At 44.5% G+C, this 17,299-nt stretch overlaps 1 protein-coding gene across 1 annotated transcript in view; it reads right to left on the bottom strand.

The window, feature by feature from the left end:
* Adam12 (ADAM metallopeptidase domain 12) overlaps positions 1–17,299 on the bottom strand; it is a 356,891-nt gene that overhangs the window by 83,757 nt on the left and 255,835 nt on the right. Inside the window, exons 9-11 of the mRNA XM_021167906.3 lie at positions 12,735–12,904; positions 9,728–9,812; positions 6,044–6,192 (exon numbers count right to left, since the gene is read on the bottom strand). Coding sequence (XP_021023565.1) covers positions 6,044–6,192; positions 9,728–9,812; positions 12,735–12,904 — 404 coding nt within the window. The remainder of the gene's footprint in view (positions 1–6,043; positions 6,193–9,727; positions 9,813–12,734; positions 12,905–17,299) is intronic.

The following is a 17,299-nucleotide window of genomic DNA, read 5'->3' as shown; positions in this document are numbered from 1 at the left end:
CCCCATCTTTGCAAATCCCTCCATGTTCAGAGTGTTCTGTGATCTTACACAGCTGCTCAGAATTTGGAAGGGGGTGGGTTTTGATGGGGTGTCTATTCTATGTCGATGACTCTTGGGCTCTGGTACTTCTTATCAGCCCCTGGGAGCTTTCGCAGGAAACCACTATTCATCCCATCCCCTTGACATGCTTTTTCAGGCAAATCCTTCAAAGAGAAATTCTGTAGCTTGGGATGAGCTGGAAACGCTCAGGGAGAGGACGGCCTCACTTCTGCTCAATCCCTCTAAGGCGCTCAGGCTGACCTTTGCTCCCCATGCATGTTCAGCTGGCTCCCTTCCAACTCTGGCTTCCTGTACCCGGGGAATTAAATTATTTGTCACTTTTGGGAAGACTTGAAATGTAGTACCACGATTGGGTTTGAAGATTTTTCTGTCTCTTAGAGCAGTGGTTCTCAACCTGTGAGCTGCAACCCCCCCCCCCCACACCAGATCTCCTGCATATCAGAGATTGACATTAATGATCGGTAACAGTAGCAAAATTATAATTGCGAAGTAGCAATAAAATAATCTTATGGTTGAGGAGGCACCACAACATGAGGAACTGTATTAAAGGGTCACAGCATTAGGAAGGTTGAGAAGCACTCTCTTGGACTTACAAGTACCTACCGATGGATGCTGTGGTACCCAGGTCTACTCAGGCAAGTAGATAAGATACTCAGAGGTGAGATATCCGTCATCCATACCTACAGAATCTTCTATTCAGAACTCTGCCTCTCTCAACTTGTCACCTCCAGATCCCTTGCCTGTCTCCCTGCTACCATGAATGTTCTATGAAATACAAGTCATTCAATACATGTATGAGTGTGCATGCATGCATGTGAATGGGGTTATCTAGGTCAACACTGGTATTTCCCTCAAACAGTCTCCGGTGTACTTTACAGTACCTTTCACTGAGCCTGGGCTTGCCAATTGGCCAGACTAGCTGTTTAGAAATCACTAGAACCTCCCTGGCACTAGGACTATAGGACCCAGATACTCTGCTCAGCTTTGTAAGAAGGTGCCGGGGACTTGAACTCACCCAGCATGGGGTTACAGGTCGCTAGCCCTGTGCTCAGTTTTATCACTGGGTTTTGTGGATACGAGCTCAGGTCTTCAGAGCTTATACATCAAGTACTTGACTGAGCCATCTCCCCATGTATATGCTAATTATAAATACTAGATTTTATTATGACGTTTTTCTGACATTTTCTTTTTTTTTTTTCCTTTGTGCGTGTGTATGTGTGTGTGTGTGTGTGTGTGAGAGAGAGACAGAGAGAGAGACAGAGAGAGACAGAGAGACAGAGACAGGGTTTTCCCATGGAACAGCCCTGGCTGTCCTGGAGCTACCTATGTGGATGAGGCTGGCCTTGAATTGGGAGATCCTCCTTGCTCTGCCTCCTAAGTGCTGATATTAAAGTGCTGACAATATGTATGTGCCAGCATTATCCTACCTATTATGGCATTTTCATATATGTACATATTTTGATCATATTTACCCCCTTCATCTTCTACCCCTAGAACTTCCCCTGTTCCTTCCTTGTCCCAAGTAGCCCTTTTTGGACTTGAATATTTTCTTTTTGCTGCTGTTGTTGTTGTTTAGTGACCCAGTGAGTTTCATTAGGGTGGTGTATGGGGGTATGGGTAAATGTTTGTTTATATCAAAGACATCTTATCTGTAGATGCACCCCTAATGAAAATGCCTTTTTTCCTTCATCTACCTCATTAACTACTTAGATAAAACCCCACGGAGGGGCAAGGTCCCATGAGCCTCTTCTTCTTCTTTTTTTTTTTCCATGAGCCTCTTCTATTTCACGTGCAGGATGTTGTTGGATGCTACATGGCACAGATGCTGTTCAGTCAATCACAACTACCGTGAGTTCAAGAGTGAAAGAGCCACGTCACGCTCAGACATCAGCAATCTTTACCATTCCCCAGCTTCCTCCTGCTTGTTCAATTCTTTCCACTTCTCACTCACTGGTGTTCCCTGAGCCTCAGAGGGGCTGATGTACATGGCCCACTTATGGCTGAGCATTAAATAGTCACTTTGACCAATTATGAAACTTTAACCTGCAGGAGTCTTGTTGGCTGGTTTTCTCATCTGTTTCTACCACAATGAAACAAATCCCCCTTGGCTTTTCCCATCACTTGGGGCTTTTGTGATTAATTCACCCACTTGCTTGGGAAGTTGCTCTCCATCTGAGAAAATTAAAAACACCACTCTCAGGATAGGAATGTGGGATCATAATGGGAACCAAACAGATATGAGTCTGTCCTGTTATGGGTGTATACTCAACATCCATCAAAGAGCACAATGTGTGGCCTGTTCTGGTGATTCCTCTCAGACAGCCTAAGTGCCCAGCTCGCAATAATACAATTTCTGTAAGATTTAGAGAAACAAGCAACTCTATTTTTGGATGTAAATCTTAATTTTTCTCACTGTAGCAAGATATATTTACTATCATGTTAACTCTACAAATGTTCTCAGTACTCCTCTATCCGTATTTCTATCAATACACTCAAGGTGATTCCACCCACCTTAGAAAGGCCAAGAACCTCAAGGAGCTCCTTCATAGATGGACACTGCTGAGTTTGACTCCCACACAAACCTCTAGACACCACACACGTCAAAGAGTAATATCCAAGGCAAGTCTTAAGTACTTAGTCTCAAGACATAAAATATACTCACTCATGGCCTCCTGGTAATTAATAAGACAAGCCATAGAGAAACGCCCTCTAGCCAGTGTTGCTGTATACAAGGAAGTCAGGCACTCTGTTCTGCACAGGACTCTGCTCCATGCTTGTATTTACAGGCCTTCCAGTTCCATTTGTCACAGGTGAGAGTTGGACCATGATTTTAGAGTTAGGATACAGGAATACTATGTAAAGGGAAAACCAGGTTCTCTACAAGATATACCCTTTAGTCCATTTCTGGTATTTTGTTTCTTTTAGATTCTGAGCCCTTACTATCAAGTCTGATATTAATCTCACTCTTTCTGGGTCTCCTTCAGGCTCAGACTTCAATTAGCCAGCATTTTTAACACTAGCCACCCATGGGTCAATCAGCAGGGAGGAAAAAGTCAAGAGGAAGGCTGGTGTTTGGATCAGTTTAAAATCAGCCACAGCAACCAGAGGTCCTACCCACTGAGCAATGGGAATTCTGAAAAAGATCCAACTTCTGTGCTTGCTGTCTCTGTGAACTAAATGACACTAATACTCCTTTGTCTTTGGAGAGTGATTTATAATTTACAGAGGCGCATGATCTCATTCAATCCACTCCCCCTCTCTCCCAGGGACCCCATGAGGCAAGGGAACTACCACTATGAGATAATGCTGGATCAGCCTGGGAAATTCCACCCTAGGTGATGGATGATGGGGGATTGTCTGGGCCTCTTGGCTCTCCCCCTCACTATGGGCTTTTGTGATTAATTCATCCACTTGCTTAGGAAGTTGCTCTCCATCTGAGAAAATTAAGTACACCATTCTCTGGGCAAGGATGTGGGATCATAAATGGGAACCAAATAGAAAAAGATTTACCCAAAAACACAAGCTCAGCAAAAGAAAAAACTCTGACATTGCTAATAAGGAATAAATCAAATAAAGGCTATTAGCAAGCCCCTGGTGTGTGTGTGTGTGTGTGTGTGTGTGTGTGTGTGTGTGTGTGTGACTTCAAAATGTTTTGCTGAGCTCTTAACAATGTCATTTCTACCTGACATGTTCAGATAGTTTTAGGGCAATTTTGGCCAGCACTGTTCAGCACTGCTGTGGACACCTGCCAGCAAGAAAGACCTCACACAAGACCCCAAGAGTGGTAGAGAGCATGCCTGCAGATGTCTATAATCTTTAGGGCTGTAGGGTCTTCCTCAAACAGTGCTTTCTATTCAAGATGATAAGTGGGTGGCTGGCTGGGAGGCAGAAAAGACATACAGATGGACTTAGGTATTTTGTTTAACAAGGCTCAGAAAGGCCCAGGGCTTGCTCCTTGGCCTGTGGGCACGAGAACAATCGGGTCATTCGAACAAGCAGGTCAGAACTGGAATGACATGATTCATTCAATCAACCCAGAGAGCTCTAGCTGAACTCTCCTCTTCCATTTTCTCTTATCAAAAGTTAAAAGGCTAGTGCAATGTCAGCTGGCAACACAGTCGGTTGATCAGTGGGGACCTTTTCTGGAGGTGGGTGGGTGGATGTATTAGTGCCTGTGGGATAATCAGGGGGATGAAACACAGAGAACATGTGATCTGTCCTCTGAATGAGTTCATCAAGAATGAGAAGAGAGAGACAAAGATGACCCTGCTGCAGGCCAACTCCTGCTAGTCCCACTCTGAGCCACTTGGGGGCATGCTACCCAGGGAAACTGGCACGATCCAGGCTTCCTGGATAGTGAGGCAGAAGGTGCAGGCAGGCCTTAAGACCAACCTCACATCCTAAGCGGTGGCTCCTTTCCCTAACTGTTCAGTTGGTTCTTCCCCTCTGTTTGGATTTGTATAGAGAGAACATTACGTGTTAGGGTAGCCGGCCTTCCTTTAAGATAGCAACACTCATTAGTCTCTAGCAGGCACATCCTAACCCATTGACACTGTGACACGATGCCATCTGTAAAGTTCGCACTTGAGAGCGACACCATTGAGCTGTAAAAATAAAACTATAAAAAGAGGTATCTCATCATGTTTTGAGTAGGTGTACGGTTCTGTGTTGAGCCAAACTCATCTCTGTTTTAGGTTTCATGTAGCCTGTGGGCCAAGGGTGGGCCATGCTTACAGCTCCCTGATAGTGTTGCTTTAAACTCTTCTCACTTTCACTCAGATTCTTGGTTCCTGTCATCACTAGCCAAGGTCTCCGGGATTCCACTGAATTATGCTTAAACAGAAGCATGGCCGGAAAGGTGGCCCCTGCAGAGTCTGAGTGCCAGAGAGAGTGACTCGAAGCAGTGGTGACTTGCTGTGATGCAGGGCACCAGAGCAGAGGCTGACATGAGGCGGCAATGCTTTAATATGGGCTGTGGGGTTCAGCCCAGATTTTATCGGTGTCTTACAAACTGGTAAGGGACCCCTCTCCATGTGGTTTGCAAAGGCAAGACTACACGCTTCAGCAATCCTCCCCTCTTCTGGAACTTTAAAGCTCACAGGTGAGTGTCCTTCCTCCCAGGATGGTACTACCTTGACAGCAAGGCATCACAGAGCCCGATTATCTGGAGCCCAGTTAGGTCATCCCATCAACACTTTTTGCTCCTACTGCCTCAAGTTCAACAAATGTACACAGCAGGCTTGGCTAGGGAAGCTCCATGATAAAGGCGACTACAGGCTCTCAGATTTTAATATAAGGGGACAAGGGACCATAAACAGCATGGGCTTCTTCTTTCTAAGCTTCCCTAAATCAGCCTGCCACTGATTTTTCCAGTTTGGGACAGACTCTCCGAGTTGTCAGAGGACATCTGCATTTTGAATCTCTCCCGGGGGCATCTGTGTCTACCTCACTCAAGGTCTTCCATAGTGGGACTAGAAAGTCATTTTATTCAAGTCCCAAAGGATGGGCAAAGTGGTCTGTTAGCGTAGGACTGTAACCCATCTCCATCTAACCAGAATTGAAGGCACCTCCTTCCTAGCACGCTCTAGAAGGACACATTTCAATTCTGAAGGGTGGATTCTCAAGACCCTCAGAAGCCTGGCTCCTCTGGTCAATGTCAGTTGAAACTACGCTCAAATCAGAAACATGTGCTGAGACTGTGGGATAATTTGTGATTTGTAAATAACAGCAGCTATCCTCACTGCTTCCCAGAGAAGAGGCCAGCCGTTATACCTTGTGCCATTGAAGCTGGATATCCATGACTCCCAAGAGCACACAGTCCACTCTTGCTACTTGTGCATGGCTTTCTTTTGGGAAACCTCTGCAGATTCTCTAGTCAGACAACCGGGCAGGGGGGCGTTATCCTCTTTGGCTAAGTCCTTTCTCAGCACTCCATTTACCACGTGGACAGCTGACTCTCAGGCCACTGGAACCTGGTACTTACCCCGTGGACGGGTTCATGATGCAGCCTCCTTTCTCTGCGGCCATTCTGCAGCTGCAGCCCCTCTCCAGTGTGTCATGGTTCATCCCGAAGTTGTGGCCCAGCTCATGTGCCAAGGTCACTGCGGCACCAAGGGGGCTGTCTGAATGGTCCTCAAAGAACAGACGAGAGCGGAGATTTACAGTTCACATCTGCGTGGCCTTTTCTCGACCATTTCCCACCCCCAACCCGGCAGTTGTTCATCATTAACACTTGGTTTAACTGAATTCCCCATAAAGACCCAATACAGAACCTCGCTATTAACTTTGACCATGGGAAGTAATTTGGCCTATTTCATTAAGCCCACTTGGGGGTTCTTCTTCTGAGGGCCATCTTATTATATGTGAAGATTTTGCTGATCTCCCTTCTGCAAAACACCATTGAGAGAGGCAAAAAGTTATGCCTACTGATAGAAAGAACCGGCTGTCTGGTTAAGAGGGTGCTGAATGAAAGATGTTTTCAAATCAACCCTGAACAGCTAACCTTAACTCTTTCTCCCTTACTACCCGGTAGGGGACGACTCTGGGAACATTCTTGTCAACTTACAGGAATAGCTGATCCTGTAACGTAATTTACTGGAAGGGTGATTGAACTAAGATTACAATTCAGTTATGTCTCAGTCTTGCTGGCCCTTTAAGTTGACCTTGGACATAGAGAAAGAAGCCCCATCCTCTGATGGAGCTGCTGGGATTCAGCAAGCACTGCTCACTATCTCCAGCTTAATAGCTTAATATCCTTCTTGGATAGCTTGGCTCAAGTAGATACTTAAGCATAACTAAAAATACAGTTAGCATCATCTAAGACTGGTTAATTGGTTGATGCGGTTTATAGAAACTCTGCCAGTGCGTGGAGTTTTGGAGAAGGTGTTCATACCTTGAGGGCAAAAGAATATCTTGCTTGATTTTTGTTTTGCGTTACCCAGGAAAGCAATAACAGGTTTCCCAAAACATGTCCAAAGAGAGTATGGTATTGTGTTTTAGAAAAATATCTCTTCTTTCCAGTCTTCCTGAGGACTCGGGATAAAGGTGTGTTTCTGTGACTACATTTACATTTCACGGTCTCCTGTTGTAGAAGCCTTACAGATTTTACGGTTCAGGAAATCAATTGTTAATCATATGCATTAGAGAAGAGAATATTGCCGCAGTAACATATGGAGGGCTGAGTTTCGTTAGCAGGCTTGGCAAAATATTCAAGGAACTCATTCCTCCAGAATACGAAACTGCTGACTTTTTTTTCTGTCCGGTGAACTATCACTTTTATCATTATTTTTTGAGTTGTTTTACATCATGTATAATTGATAATTTAGAATTTGCCTTAAGAACTACTGATAAATCCTTTATAACTGCTTACAACTGGGGAGAAAAAACTTTTTTGTGTGTTTGATACCATGCCTAAATTAACATTTATTTTAAGGTTAGTTAGGTACAAAGTCATGGCTTTAAATTACTAAAGCCAATAGTTGACTTATCTTGAAAATAATGGGAAAATGGTTTTAGAAATCATGTGTTTAGCTCTATAAAGGTCCCCCCCCCCCTTCTTGTCAACCACTTTGTTTCTCTATACTGAGGGTCCTTGGGTATGGCGATGGTCATAGCTAATACACATGAGTCCAACTTCAGGACACAGTAACAGAAAGCTAGTGTTGATGTTTTAGGTTTGAACAGGAAATAGCCTGTTCTGTTGTCTCATGAATCCTACAGAAGTTAAAGCTGTTGTATGATGGGAACTTCCATCCTATTTGGTATTTCTCTGTGGGATAAAAACAGTGTGTGGAAAGACATTCTCTGCCATCTAGTTGGTAAAACTAATTTCTTTAAACATTTTATTTATTTTTTTAATTAAGTGTGTATATGCCCGTGTGTTGTGTGGGGGTTTGCCTATATGAGTGCCATGGCTGTGGAGCGCAGAGATAGGCATTGGGTGTCTTGGAACTGGAGTTACAGGAGGTCAGGACCTGCCCTGCCTTAGGTACTGAAAACCAAACCCATGCATGTCCCCTGGAAGAGCAGCACTGTGGGCTCTTCAGTGCTGAGTCATTTCTCCACCTCCCTCGAGAATTAGCTTTGGACCTGACTTGACTCTCCTGGCATGATATATAAGTGGCATTTGTTCTCATGTTCCTTTCACATATTTAAAACAAAATAGTTTGGTTTTTTTGTTTTGTTTTGTTCTTCTGCATGATTTCAAGGAGGGGGCACTTGGTAATGACTTCTATGACAACAGAGCAAGGGATACGGGCTGACAAGTCCTTTACCCTGTCATGTGGGACATGGGATGCTTCAGCCCTGTGCAGGGGCAGGACCTGCTTTACTTATGAAGAATTCCATTATGGCTCCTAAACGTATTTGTGCCCAGTTTTAAGTGGCAAAGTCAGTAGCGACTTAAACCATGGAACCATGAAACTGAAAATTACTCTCTCTTAAAACTTTACAATCTGTTCTATGAAAACATAGCTGTGATCTGACTTGAAATTAACCTGGCACCAGCAAAAACCCAAACTTTCCAGTGACTTCCATGGTGGAGATCACCGGCAGGGCTTCCATGTTCAAAGGAAACCTGAGAGGAGCCGGTTCAAGCCAGCTATCCAGCGAGTGGGTGCAGGCCCTCCACATAGTCTGCCCACGCAGTGCATGCTTGCATAAATTACCTACCACTGCTCCCAGACGGGAGGAAAATGTTTATGTACCGTCCCTAGAAAGATTAGATTAGGCAGTATGCAGAGAAAATAACACTCAGCAGAATGTAACTGGTTCCCCCCTTTATTACAACTCAGGAAGCTCTATATGGAGGGTGGGAAGGGAGTCATGGCTTCTTGGGAGGGCAAGAGTGTATTTATTTAACGGACACAGAGGGACAGGCTCTGAGGATACTCCCTGTCTGAGAGCCGGTACCATGCCGGGCACTAGATTCTCAAGGGACAATCTGGTATGGGAATCCTTTCTAGAACTTTCAGAAGGGTTAGACTGGGAGGGAGGCCCCCTGTTGGGCAGCAAGTTTAAGTTCCTTCCATTAAACTCCTAAGAAATCTCAAACATGCTTCTCATTGTACTTCCTTCTACAAACATATATAACCCCGTAGATGACAAAGTTAGCCCTGTAAAGCAATAAACCCAGGCTTCTGCCTTCCAAGAATAAGGTTATGATAAAGACAAATTGTGCTCTGGCCAGAAGGTATGGAAAGCATTTGCAATGGTACGTAGTGAAAAACCTCAGACTTCTGACTGTTGGGATTGGGGGCAGAACCATCAAAAAAAAATCACTTGAGTGGCAACATTTGGTGAGACCACAGTCTACCCCTCCCATACCCTCCCCACTTCCAATTGAGCACTGGGGGCAAACCCCATGTCCTAGGTCATCCCAACATCAGGAAACTTTCCTGGATTGAGATACTTTGACCAATAGTGCCAGTTGAAATATTTCTCCACAGAAGGGGCCACTCTTCCATGTCTGCCTTCCTTGAAGACCATCTGTGTCTTTTAAACTGTCCCTGACATGTGGAAAAATAAATCATAAATATGGGTAGAGTAAAAGTTAGAGGCAAATCTAGAAAGCATCCTTGGGAAGGAGCTAGCTTCAAGAAGTGTGACAAGAGATTTCCTGGGGAAGTCATTAGACAGGGAGGACATCTCCCAGACATCTTTAGCTTACCATGACAACTCCTCCAGACTGTTCTGCAGTGCACATGCTCATGATGGGTGCCATGCCGATGGTGGTTCCTTGGAAATAAACCCCACTGCAAAAACAAATGGAAGGACTTCCTTCAATCTCACACAGTACGGGTGTATTTCCCGACATTTCAAATCTTGTTAGGCAGGCCTGCCAGGGAATGGTCAATGCTTCAAACAGCCCCAGGACGGGGTATTTACTTGAGACTTTTATCTTTTTCTTTTTTCTTTTTTTTCATTACACTTTACTTTTCCAGTTGCAAGATGGCCCCATAATTCTTGTAGAGTTTTGCTGTCCAGACTCAGACAGCGGCCAGGCGCTACTCTGTATTTATAAGTTGCAGTCTGCCTGCTTCCTGTAAAGAGCTGTTCCTTTGAAACAATGCCTGCTGATGGAAAGGCTGAGAAGTTACCAGGATTCCCTGTTTGCAAAAGGAAACATAGGAGACAGCTTGGGAGATTTTCTGTTGTAGCTAGAGTTTGCTTTTCTGTGTAACTCATCATCGCCAGACACAGAATCCTTCAAAGTGTTCTGCCGATACAGCTTTTGAGACTGAAACCGGCAGAAAAGCGATCACTTCTCCAGAGCTAGTGTACAGCAAGCAAGCCTTGGCATCAGGGAGGAAGCTTTGGGAAGGGAACTTCCAGAAGGCATTCTCCTATCTGGAATCTCAACCTAATCATGAATCTAATTACAACAATCAACGATCTCAGTGTGTTTCTTAATCTCAGCCTCAAGCACTAAAATGTTAAGACTGTATTTGTTCTAGTTGGCCATCACTGGGAAGAGAGGTCCCTTGGTCTTACAAACTTTATATGCCTCAGTATGGGGGAAAACCAGGGCCAAAAAGTGGGAGTGGGTGGGTAGGGAAGTGGGGCGGGGGAAGATCTGAGGGACTTTTGGGATAGCATTTGAAATGTAAATGAAGAAAATACCTAATTAAAAAAAAAACCAAAGTAATCAAGTCACTTAGTCATGTTATATTGGCCAGGTACTAACAGACGATGCAGTGACAGTCTGAAACGTCAAGTATGGGGCTGGAGATGGCTCAGTTAAGAAGAACTAGCAGTTTTAGAAGAGCTGCTTGCTCTTCTAGAGGACCTGGATTTGATTCCTAGCACCCACAACTCAGAGCTCACAGCTGTCTCTAACTCTAGTCCTAGGGCACTCAACTTCCTTTTCTGGGCTCTAGGGGGCATCAGGCACATGTGCATAGAGGTACATGTAGACAAACACTCATACATGTAAATAAAATCAAATGAAATCTTCACAATGATTAATTGGACAGAAGTAGCAAGTATATAAATACCATTGCTTCTTCCATCCCTCTTCTGTTTTTTCTTTATTTTATTTTTAATCAATTGTCTGTCTGTCTATCTATCTATCTATCTATCTATCTATCTATCTATGGCACTAGAACCATCCCTTGTTATCCATGAAGATTAAACTTTGAATCTTCTGTGGGTACCACAACTCATAGATACTCAATTCCTTGCATAAAACAGCATTGCATTTGCATAGAACCTATGCAACCATACAATCCAATCTCTTGATCACTTGTCCTTAATGCAATCTAAGTTGTTTATCAGTCATTACACTGAATTATTCAGAGATGACAGAGATGAAGGGCTGCACATGTTCAGTAAAGATATGACCTCTTCTCTGAACATTTCTGGTTTAGGGTTGGTTAGACCCATGAGTATAGAATCCTCAGATATGGATGGTCAACTATACATTCATATTCACAGCAGTAGGTACTTCATTCAGTCTTTGTCTTTACAGCTGCTCAGATACACAGGCCATATGAATGGTTACAACTATATATACAAGTAAATTAAGAAGGTTAAAGATGTCAACTTAGTTCCAGATGCTTAGGTTGGGCAGATTCCTTTAGTGGGGGAAAAACAAAAACAAAACATTCCAACTTAAAGCACATGAAATTGTACTTTTAACAGTGCAGGACTGATTAGTGCGGGAAATGGCAAGAAACCAGTCACATTCACAGGGGACCCAGGAGAAATGGCTCGAGGAAATGATCAGGGACCACCGACAGGCTGAGGGTGGATGGAGGTGTTTCCTAAAGGGAACACAGAGCAGAGTCATCTCGTTCCTGTCTCATGAATGTTCAACACACTAGATCTGACTGGCCAAAGAACAGGGACCCCTGTGTCTGAAGGTTTTGCTGTGGTGATTTAAGTTACATGAGAACAAACAAATACTAGTATAAGGTGCCTAAAGATGAAAATAAACATGTGCCATTTCCAAAAACATCTGCTTCCTATGGATTCGGGCTAACATAGGGACATTTTTCTTCTTTTAAATGCAAAGGTGCCTGGAGCCACTCACCAGGTGCTTTGGGACAGCTGTGCCTCCCCTGTCCTTTCACATCTCCATTGCACTTTCTACTCTAATGCTTTCCATTCTTTTGCTTTCTCTCAGCAGACAGATGTTCCCCAGAGCAAGAAGGTTTAATGCTGGTCATTGTTATGCTCAAAGCACCTACCTGGGTCCTAGCAGGTGCCCAGTGGAATAATGACTGGGTGAAGACTGCTAGGTTTAGATGACACTCACTGACCTGGAGAGCCAGAGAGAACTCTTCCAATAGAGGAGAAAGGCCCTAGGTGTTTCCCCAGGTACCCGTCAGTCTTCATTCATATGCCTTGCTCTCAGATCTTGCAAAAACATAGAGTTTTCCACTAATGACTTGAGGCAATCTTATTAAGGCTAATACCAAAAAAAACTAACATAGAGGAAAATAGCCAGTTATGGGGGGGGCGGACCATAAATGAGAGTCCTGCAGGGGGACAAGAGTCTTCCCCAATGGATGTGTAGTAGCAGGTAGAGATGTGCTTGGCCCCTGATGCAGGCTGGGAAGCAAGACCTTTGAAGGAACCAGTATACTGTGTAGGCAGATGTGGCTCTGGTAACCCCAGGAAAGTATGAGCGCATGGCGCTGCCTCTTTATATTGAGAGAGATGACACTGCTCACCTGATAAGCTGAGCATTGTCATGGGATTTTCGAGGTAGAAGCTTTATCTTTCTCCAGTCTAGAAACTCATGGAGGCTGGTGAATGGGTCCTGGCTTATAGAGCATTTGTCGATGTCATTCCACACTTCCACTCCCACCAGCACGATCCGGATGTTCAGTGGTCTGTAAAACTAAGAGAATGGGCATCCTTGGAGGATCACAGTCAGGAACTGAAGAGAGAATTGGAACTGATTTTCACTGTTTGTGGTTCATAGTTGAAAGTCAGGAAAACCCCTCTCTGTGCACCTTGGTTCCCATGGCAACAGAGTTTAAGAAATAGTCTTAGCATTCAATGCAAAGTGGAATGTTAACTGGACTCCTGTATGCTGACAATTTGATGCTAAAGTTATCAGCCATTTCTCCCCTGTCTGCCTGTATGTGCATAGAAATAACTTGCTATGATTTAAGTATGCCTGTAGATGTAGGTTACCATCTAATATGCTGGAAATTAATATCTACTACAAGAAAAAACAAGATGAAGATCATTCAGACACTTCTGTTAATAATAATAATATTTTCATTTCAAGAATAGTGTTCTGTCTATGAGACACTGAAAATGAATCTGAATTTCTCAGCAAAGACTCAGTCTTGGCTGACACCCTCATGTCCCATCACCTATCAAATTAGTAAGTTTCGTGTCTTTCAGAATAACAGAAGCATTGATAAAGCCTTCTGTAGTAAATTTATGACAATATTTTCTTACCATATCAAAGAATGAGATGGAAAGATCTGTCATGTGGAGCTCTTCTCACAGGAGCTTGAGAGAGAAAGCTTTGTGCAGACTCAAAGAGAGTCTTTTCTTTCATCCCTACATAGAGGGAGTAATGGTTTCCACTAAAGCCACCTTCCCCATCTATAGGAGGTGGGGGAAGACAAATCTTCTAGTTGTCAAAGGATGGCTTGTCTCATCTAAGCCTGGAGGGAGCAGCATGAATGGCTGGCCAACATGACATGCACATCAGTCCATCCTGGGCTTGATGCTAAGGGACTTCTAGATCCATAGCTCAGCCCACAATGCAACCATATAATTAAGAACTGAGATCATTCCTTTATAGTCAAGACGATAAGGATGGGAAGGGCATGTAAATTGTTCCAAATTGCCCTTGCTTCATATGTAACAGCATTCTGACAGGGAGATAACTGGTCACAGCTAAGAGATAAGGACACAAGTCACTGTGTTGCCCTATTAATCTTTGATACCAGTGACATACAAGTCCACATGCAACATGAAAGTCCCTCTCCAACCCCCCACCCCCACCCCTTGCTTCTGAGATCCTAGATACACAAGGAGAGAAGCATAGCTTTATAGCCAACTCCAGAGGGAGGCAGATCTTCTGCATTTCTAGTAACATCTGTCCAGCAAGGAACAAGGACCCCAGTAGCTTTGCATTTGGGAGTTAAACATCATTCCGATGTGGTGAGCTGAAGTGCTAGGAGCTCTCCAGGGCTGAGCATCTGACCCCAGATTCTCAACCCCACACAAAAAAAGCTCATCTTTTTTTCCCTTGCTGGTCCCCAGGGTCACATGGTGAAGACTGGGTCAGCAGAAGAACTCAAAGAACTCAGCTGGGACACAAATTATGTCACAGGCTATGCTGATTGCAGTGGTCCAAGTTGGGGTAAAACAGATAACAAAGACCATATGAAATTAATACATTAATGAGACAGTCACATAACCAAAATGCTGTCCGATAGCATGTTTTTAATCAAGAAATCGCATGACTTGTGCCTATTTGCAAACTTCCAGCCCGAGTCTCCCAGGCAAAACAGTTTCAGGATCATCCTGAATGATACCTGCTCAAATCAGGGGTGCCCCTCAAGATGACATTCCCAGCTGTGTCATATACAAAGGTCACAATAATCAGAAAACAAATATTCAATGCTCATGTTTATGCCAACTTTCTAAGAAAGTCCCTAGGGCCAGATATCTTGAAAGGCCTTGAGGATTGTCTTCTGAGAAAAGGACACGATTCCTCTGTGTCCACCCAGGAGTATCGAATGGAAGCAGGAAGTAAGGTCCTCCCAGGCCTAACCTATCATCTTTCTCAGCACTAACTTAGCCACATTCCGACGAGGGAGGCTGTTCATACCAATGGAGAGGTTGTATTCCTCTGTAGCCTCTCAAACCACATCCTAGCCCAGACTTCAGGCTTCGTCAATTCCTCTCTATAGTTGGTACTGTTGGTTAACGTCCATGTGTGCTTTGCCTACTGCAAGCCTTTCGTCATTCTTCTTTACTATCTTCACTGAATGTTCCTACTTCATTTGCCCACAGGTCATCTTGGTTCTTTTTAGCTAAGTTTAATGAGCACAAGTACAACTAGGGCTTGGTGCCAAGGTGCTTTCTAAACCCTGGTTTAGTCCACGAAGCAGTTCTACGAGTTAGAAATTGTTACTGCTCCCATTTTAGTGTTGAGACGCTGAGGCTTGGAGGAGTCAGGTAAATTATTCAGGATCGTAACTGCATGGCTGGGCTGGTACACAGACAGACTGACTCTGATGTCATGATCTGAATAATTAAAACTGCCATTCACAGTGTGAGTACTGTGACTCCAGACTTCCAGAAAACCTCACAGGCCTATATAGGTCAAATGGAGCCTGGCAGATGCCTGCCTGGCTCAGAGATCCCAGAATGTATGTAGACACAGTCAGAGACCCACATGAGTGATTGTCCTACATATGCAACAGCCACAAATATTTGCTGTCAGTTCTTGCTGTGTGCAGGAATGTGGCACAAGCAGAACAAATAAAGATTAGGATGGCCTCGCTCTGGCTCAGCTGCTCAGAGGTTAGCACAAGGCTTTAGGGCACGGGGCATGCTCCCATGAATCCAGTTAATTGATATGCTATCCCACTGAGCAATAGCACCAACAGGAAGTCCAGAGAATGCTGGTGGTGAGGGGTCAAAGATTTCCGGAAGGAACGGATAAGAAACGAGGGAGGTAGAATTCCCTATGGTCCCAGAAGAGCTTGCCTTCTTTAGGCAACCAGCCTGGGAGGAGAAAAAGAGGGGGCTGTCATAAGAGTGAAGACAGCAGAAGTAATTCATAGTCCTTCAGAGGATGGCTACTGAGGCGTGGAGCTGATGTCACAGCTTAAGAAGGCTGGGTTGGCGTGATGGCTTCAAGATGCAAAGCTTCAGTCCACAGAGGCTCCTGTGGCAGTGTAATCGGGACCCAGGGAGGATGCCTCAAAGTTTTTTCTAGAAGCAAGAACAGAGTTCTTGCTACCTGGGCTTCCCTGACCCTTTTCAGGACTTCGCTTTTGTCTCTAAGTCACTTCTGTCTTCCAGTCTGAAGCTTTCTCTTTCTCCAAGCTAAATGTTATTAGTTTAGAATGCCCAAACCAAGCCAAGATGTCAGCAAATCAAGTGGCCAGTGAGACAGTCAATGAGTTTTGGGCTGAGACTCTCCCAAGAGTGTAGTTGTGAAACTGAAACTGGGAAGTCTGATGTTGCCTGGAGCCAGCAGCTGTGGGTGCAGAGTTGCCTAAGGAGCCTGAGTGTCCTCTCCAGGGTCTCCAGGAGCTGTAGAAAGGTGAACAGGCATACCAGGGCTAAATGTGTCCTTGCGCTCAGCAAATTGGCTCAGCCCTCCTTTGTCCAGGCTGGCACACTTGACCAAGCCCACTAGGTCTTCTAGAAGCATATTGCTCTTTAATGACTAGCACAAGCTATTAATAGACCCCTCCCCCATTTGCTCGTTTTTAGTTTTATGAGCTGAGTGAAGCAAGACAGGATCTAGAATAATATGTAAAGGCAGATAATGTAGAGGACCAGAGGGTCACTGTTTAAAATGGGGTTTCAGCAGCTTCTCGTTAGATGTTAATGTAGCCCCCTACTTCCTTTTACTTCTGAGGGTCAGGATGAGCCCTTTCACTCTTTAGGGAAGATGGGGTGTGAGATAGCAGATGTCAGTCTTTCTTGGTGATGTTAGTGGGCCAGCCTGGTCTCTTAACCACGTAACCCTTTCATTTTCTGTCACTGTGTCTCTGCTTTATGTCACCAATTTTAGGCAAACTCTGGATGGATCTGTGTCAAGCCTCCCCTCAGGTCAATGAAAGCAGAGTAGGAAGGATATGATTTAGAAAGCTTTATTTTAAAGGGTAGTCACGTGAATAAGCAAAATGCCCCAGGGAATTCTAGCACCTCAGCCTGGGTATGATCCCGCTTTTCCATTTTAGAGAGGTCTCAGGTTGCTCATGCTAGCCCCCAACTCACTCTGTAGGTGACGATGACCTTAGACTTCTGATCTCCTGCCTCTGCCTTTCAAGAGCTGGAAGAATTACAGGCAAGCTCCACCACGGACAGTTTACATGGTGCCAGGGATGGGCCTTTGCTTCATGCATGGAAGGTGGGTAATTAACCCACATCCTCAGTCACTATGACCCAGCCTTAACTCCTGCATAATGCTTGACATATCCCTAGGATCTACGCTTTACCACCCCCACCCCTTCCCAAAAGACTGGTTCCCTAACCAGGATTCTTTCAACTTTAGGAGACACAGTAATGTGAGAAACATTACTAC

The sequence above is a fragment of the Mus caroli genome, unplaced genomic scaffold (assembly GCF_978045245.1).
Source record: "Mus caroli unplaced genomic scaffold, Mus_caroli_1 scaffold_8, whole genome shotgun sequence".
In the NCBI taxonomy this organism is placed as follows: Eukaryota; Metazoa; Chordata; class Mammalia; order Rodentia; family Muridae; genus Mus; species Mus caroli.
Note: the sequence above shows the minus strand (reverse complement) of the source record. Positions and strands in the feature narration are given on the sequence as shown.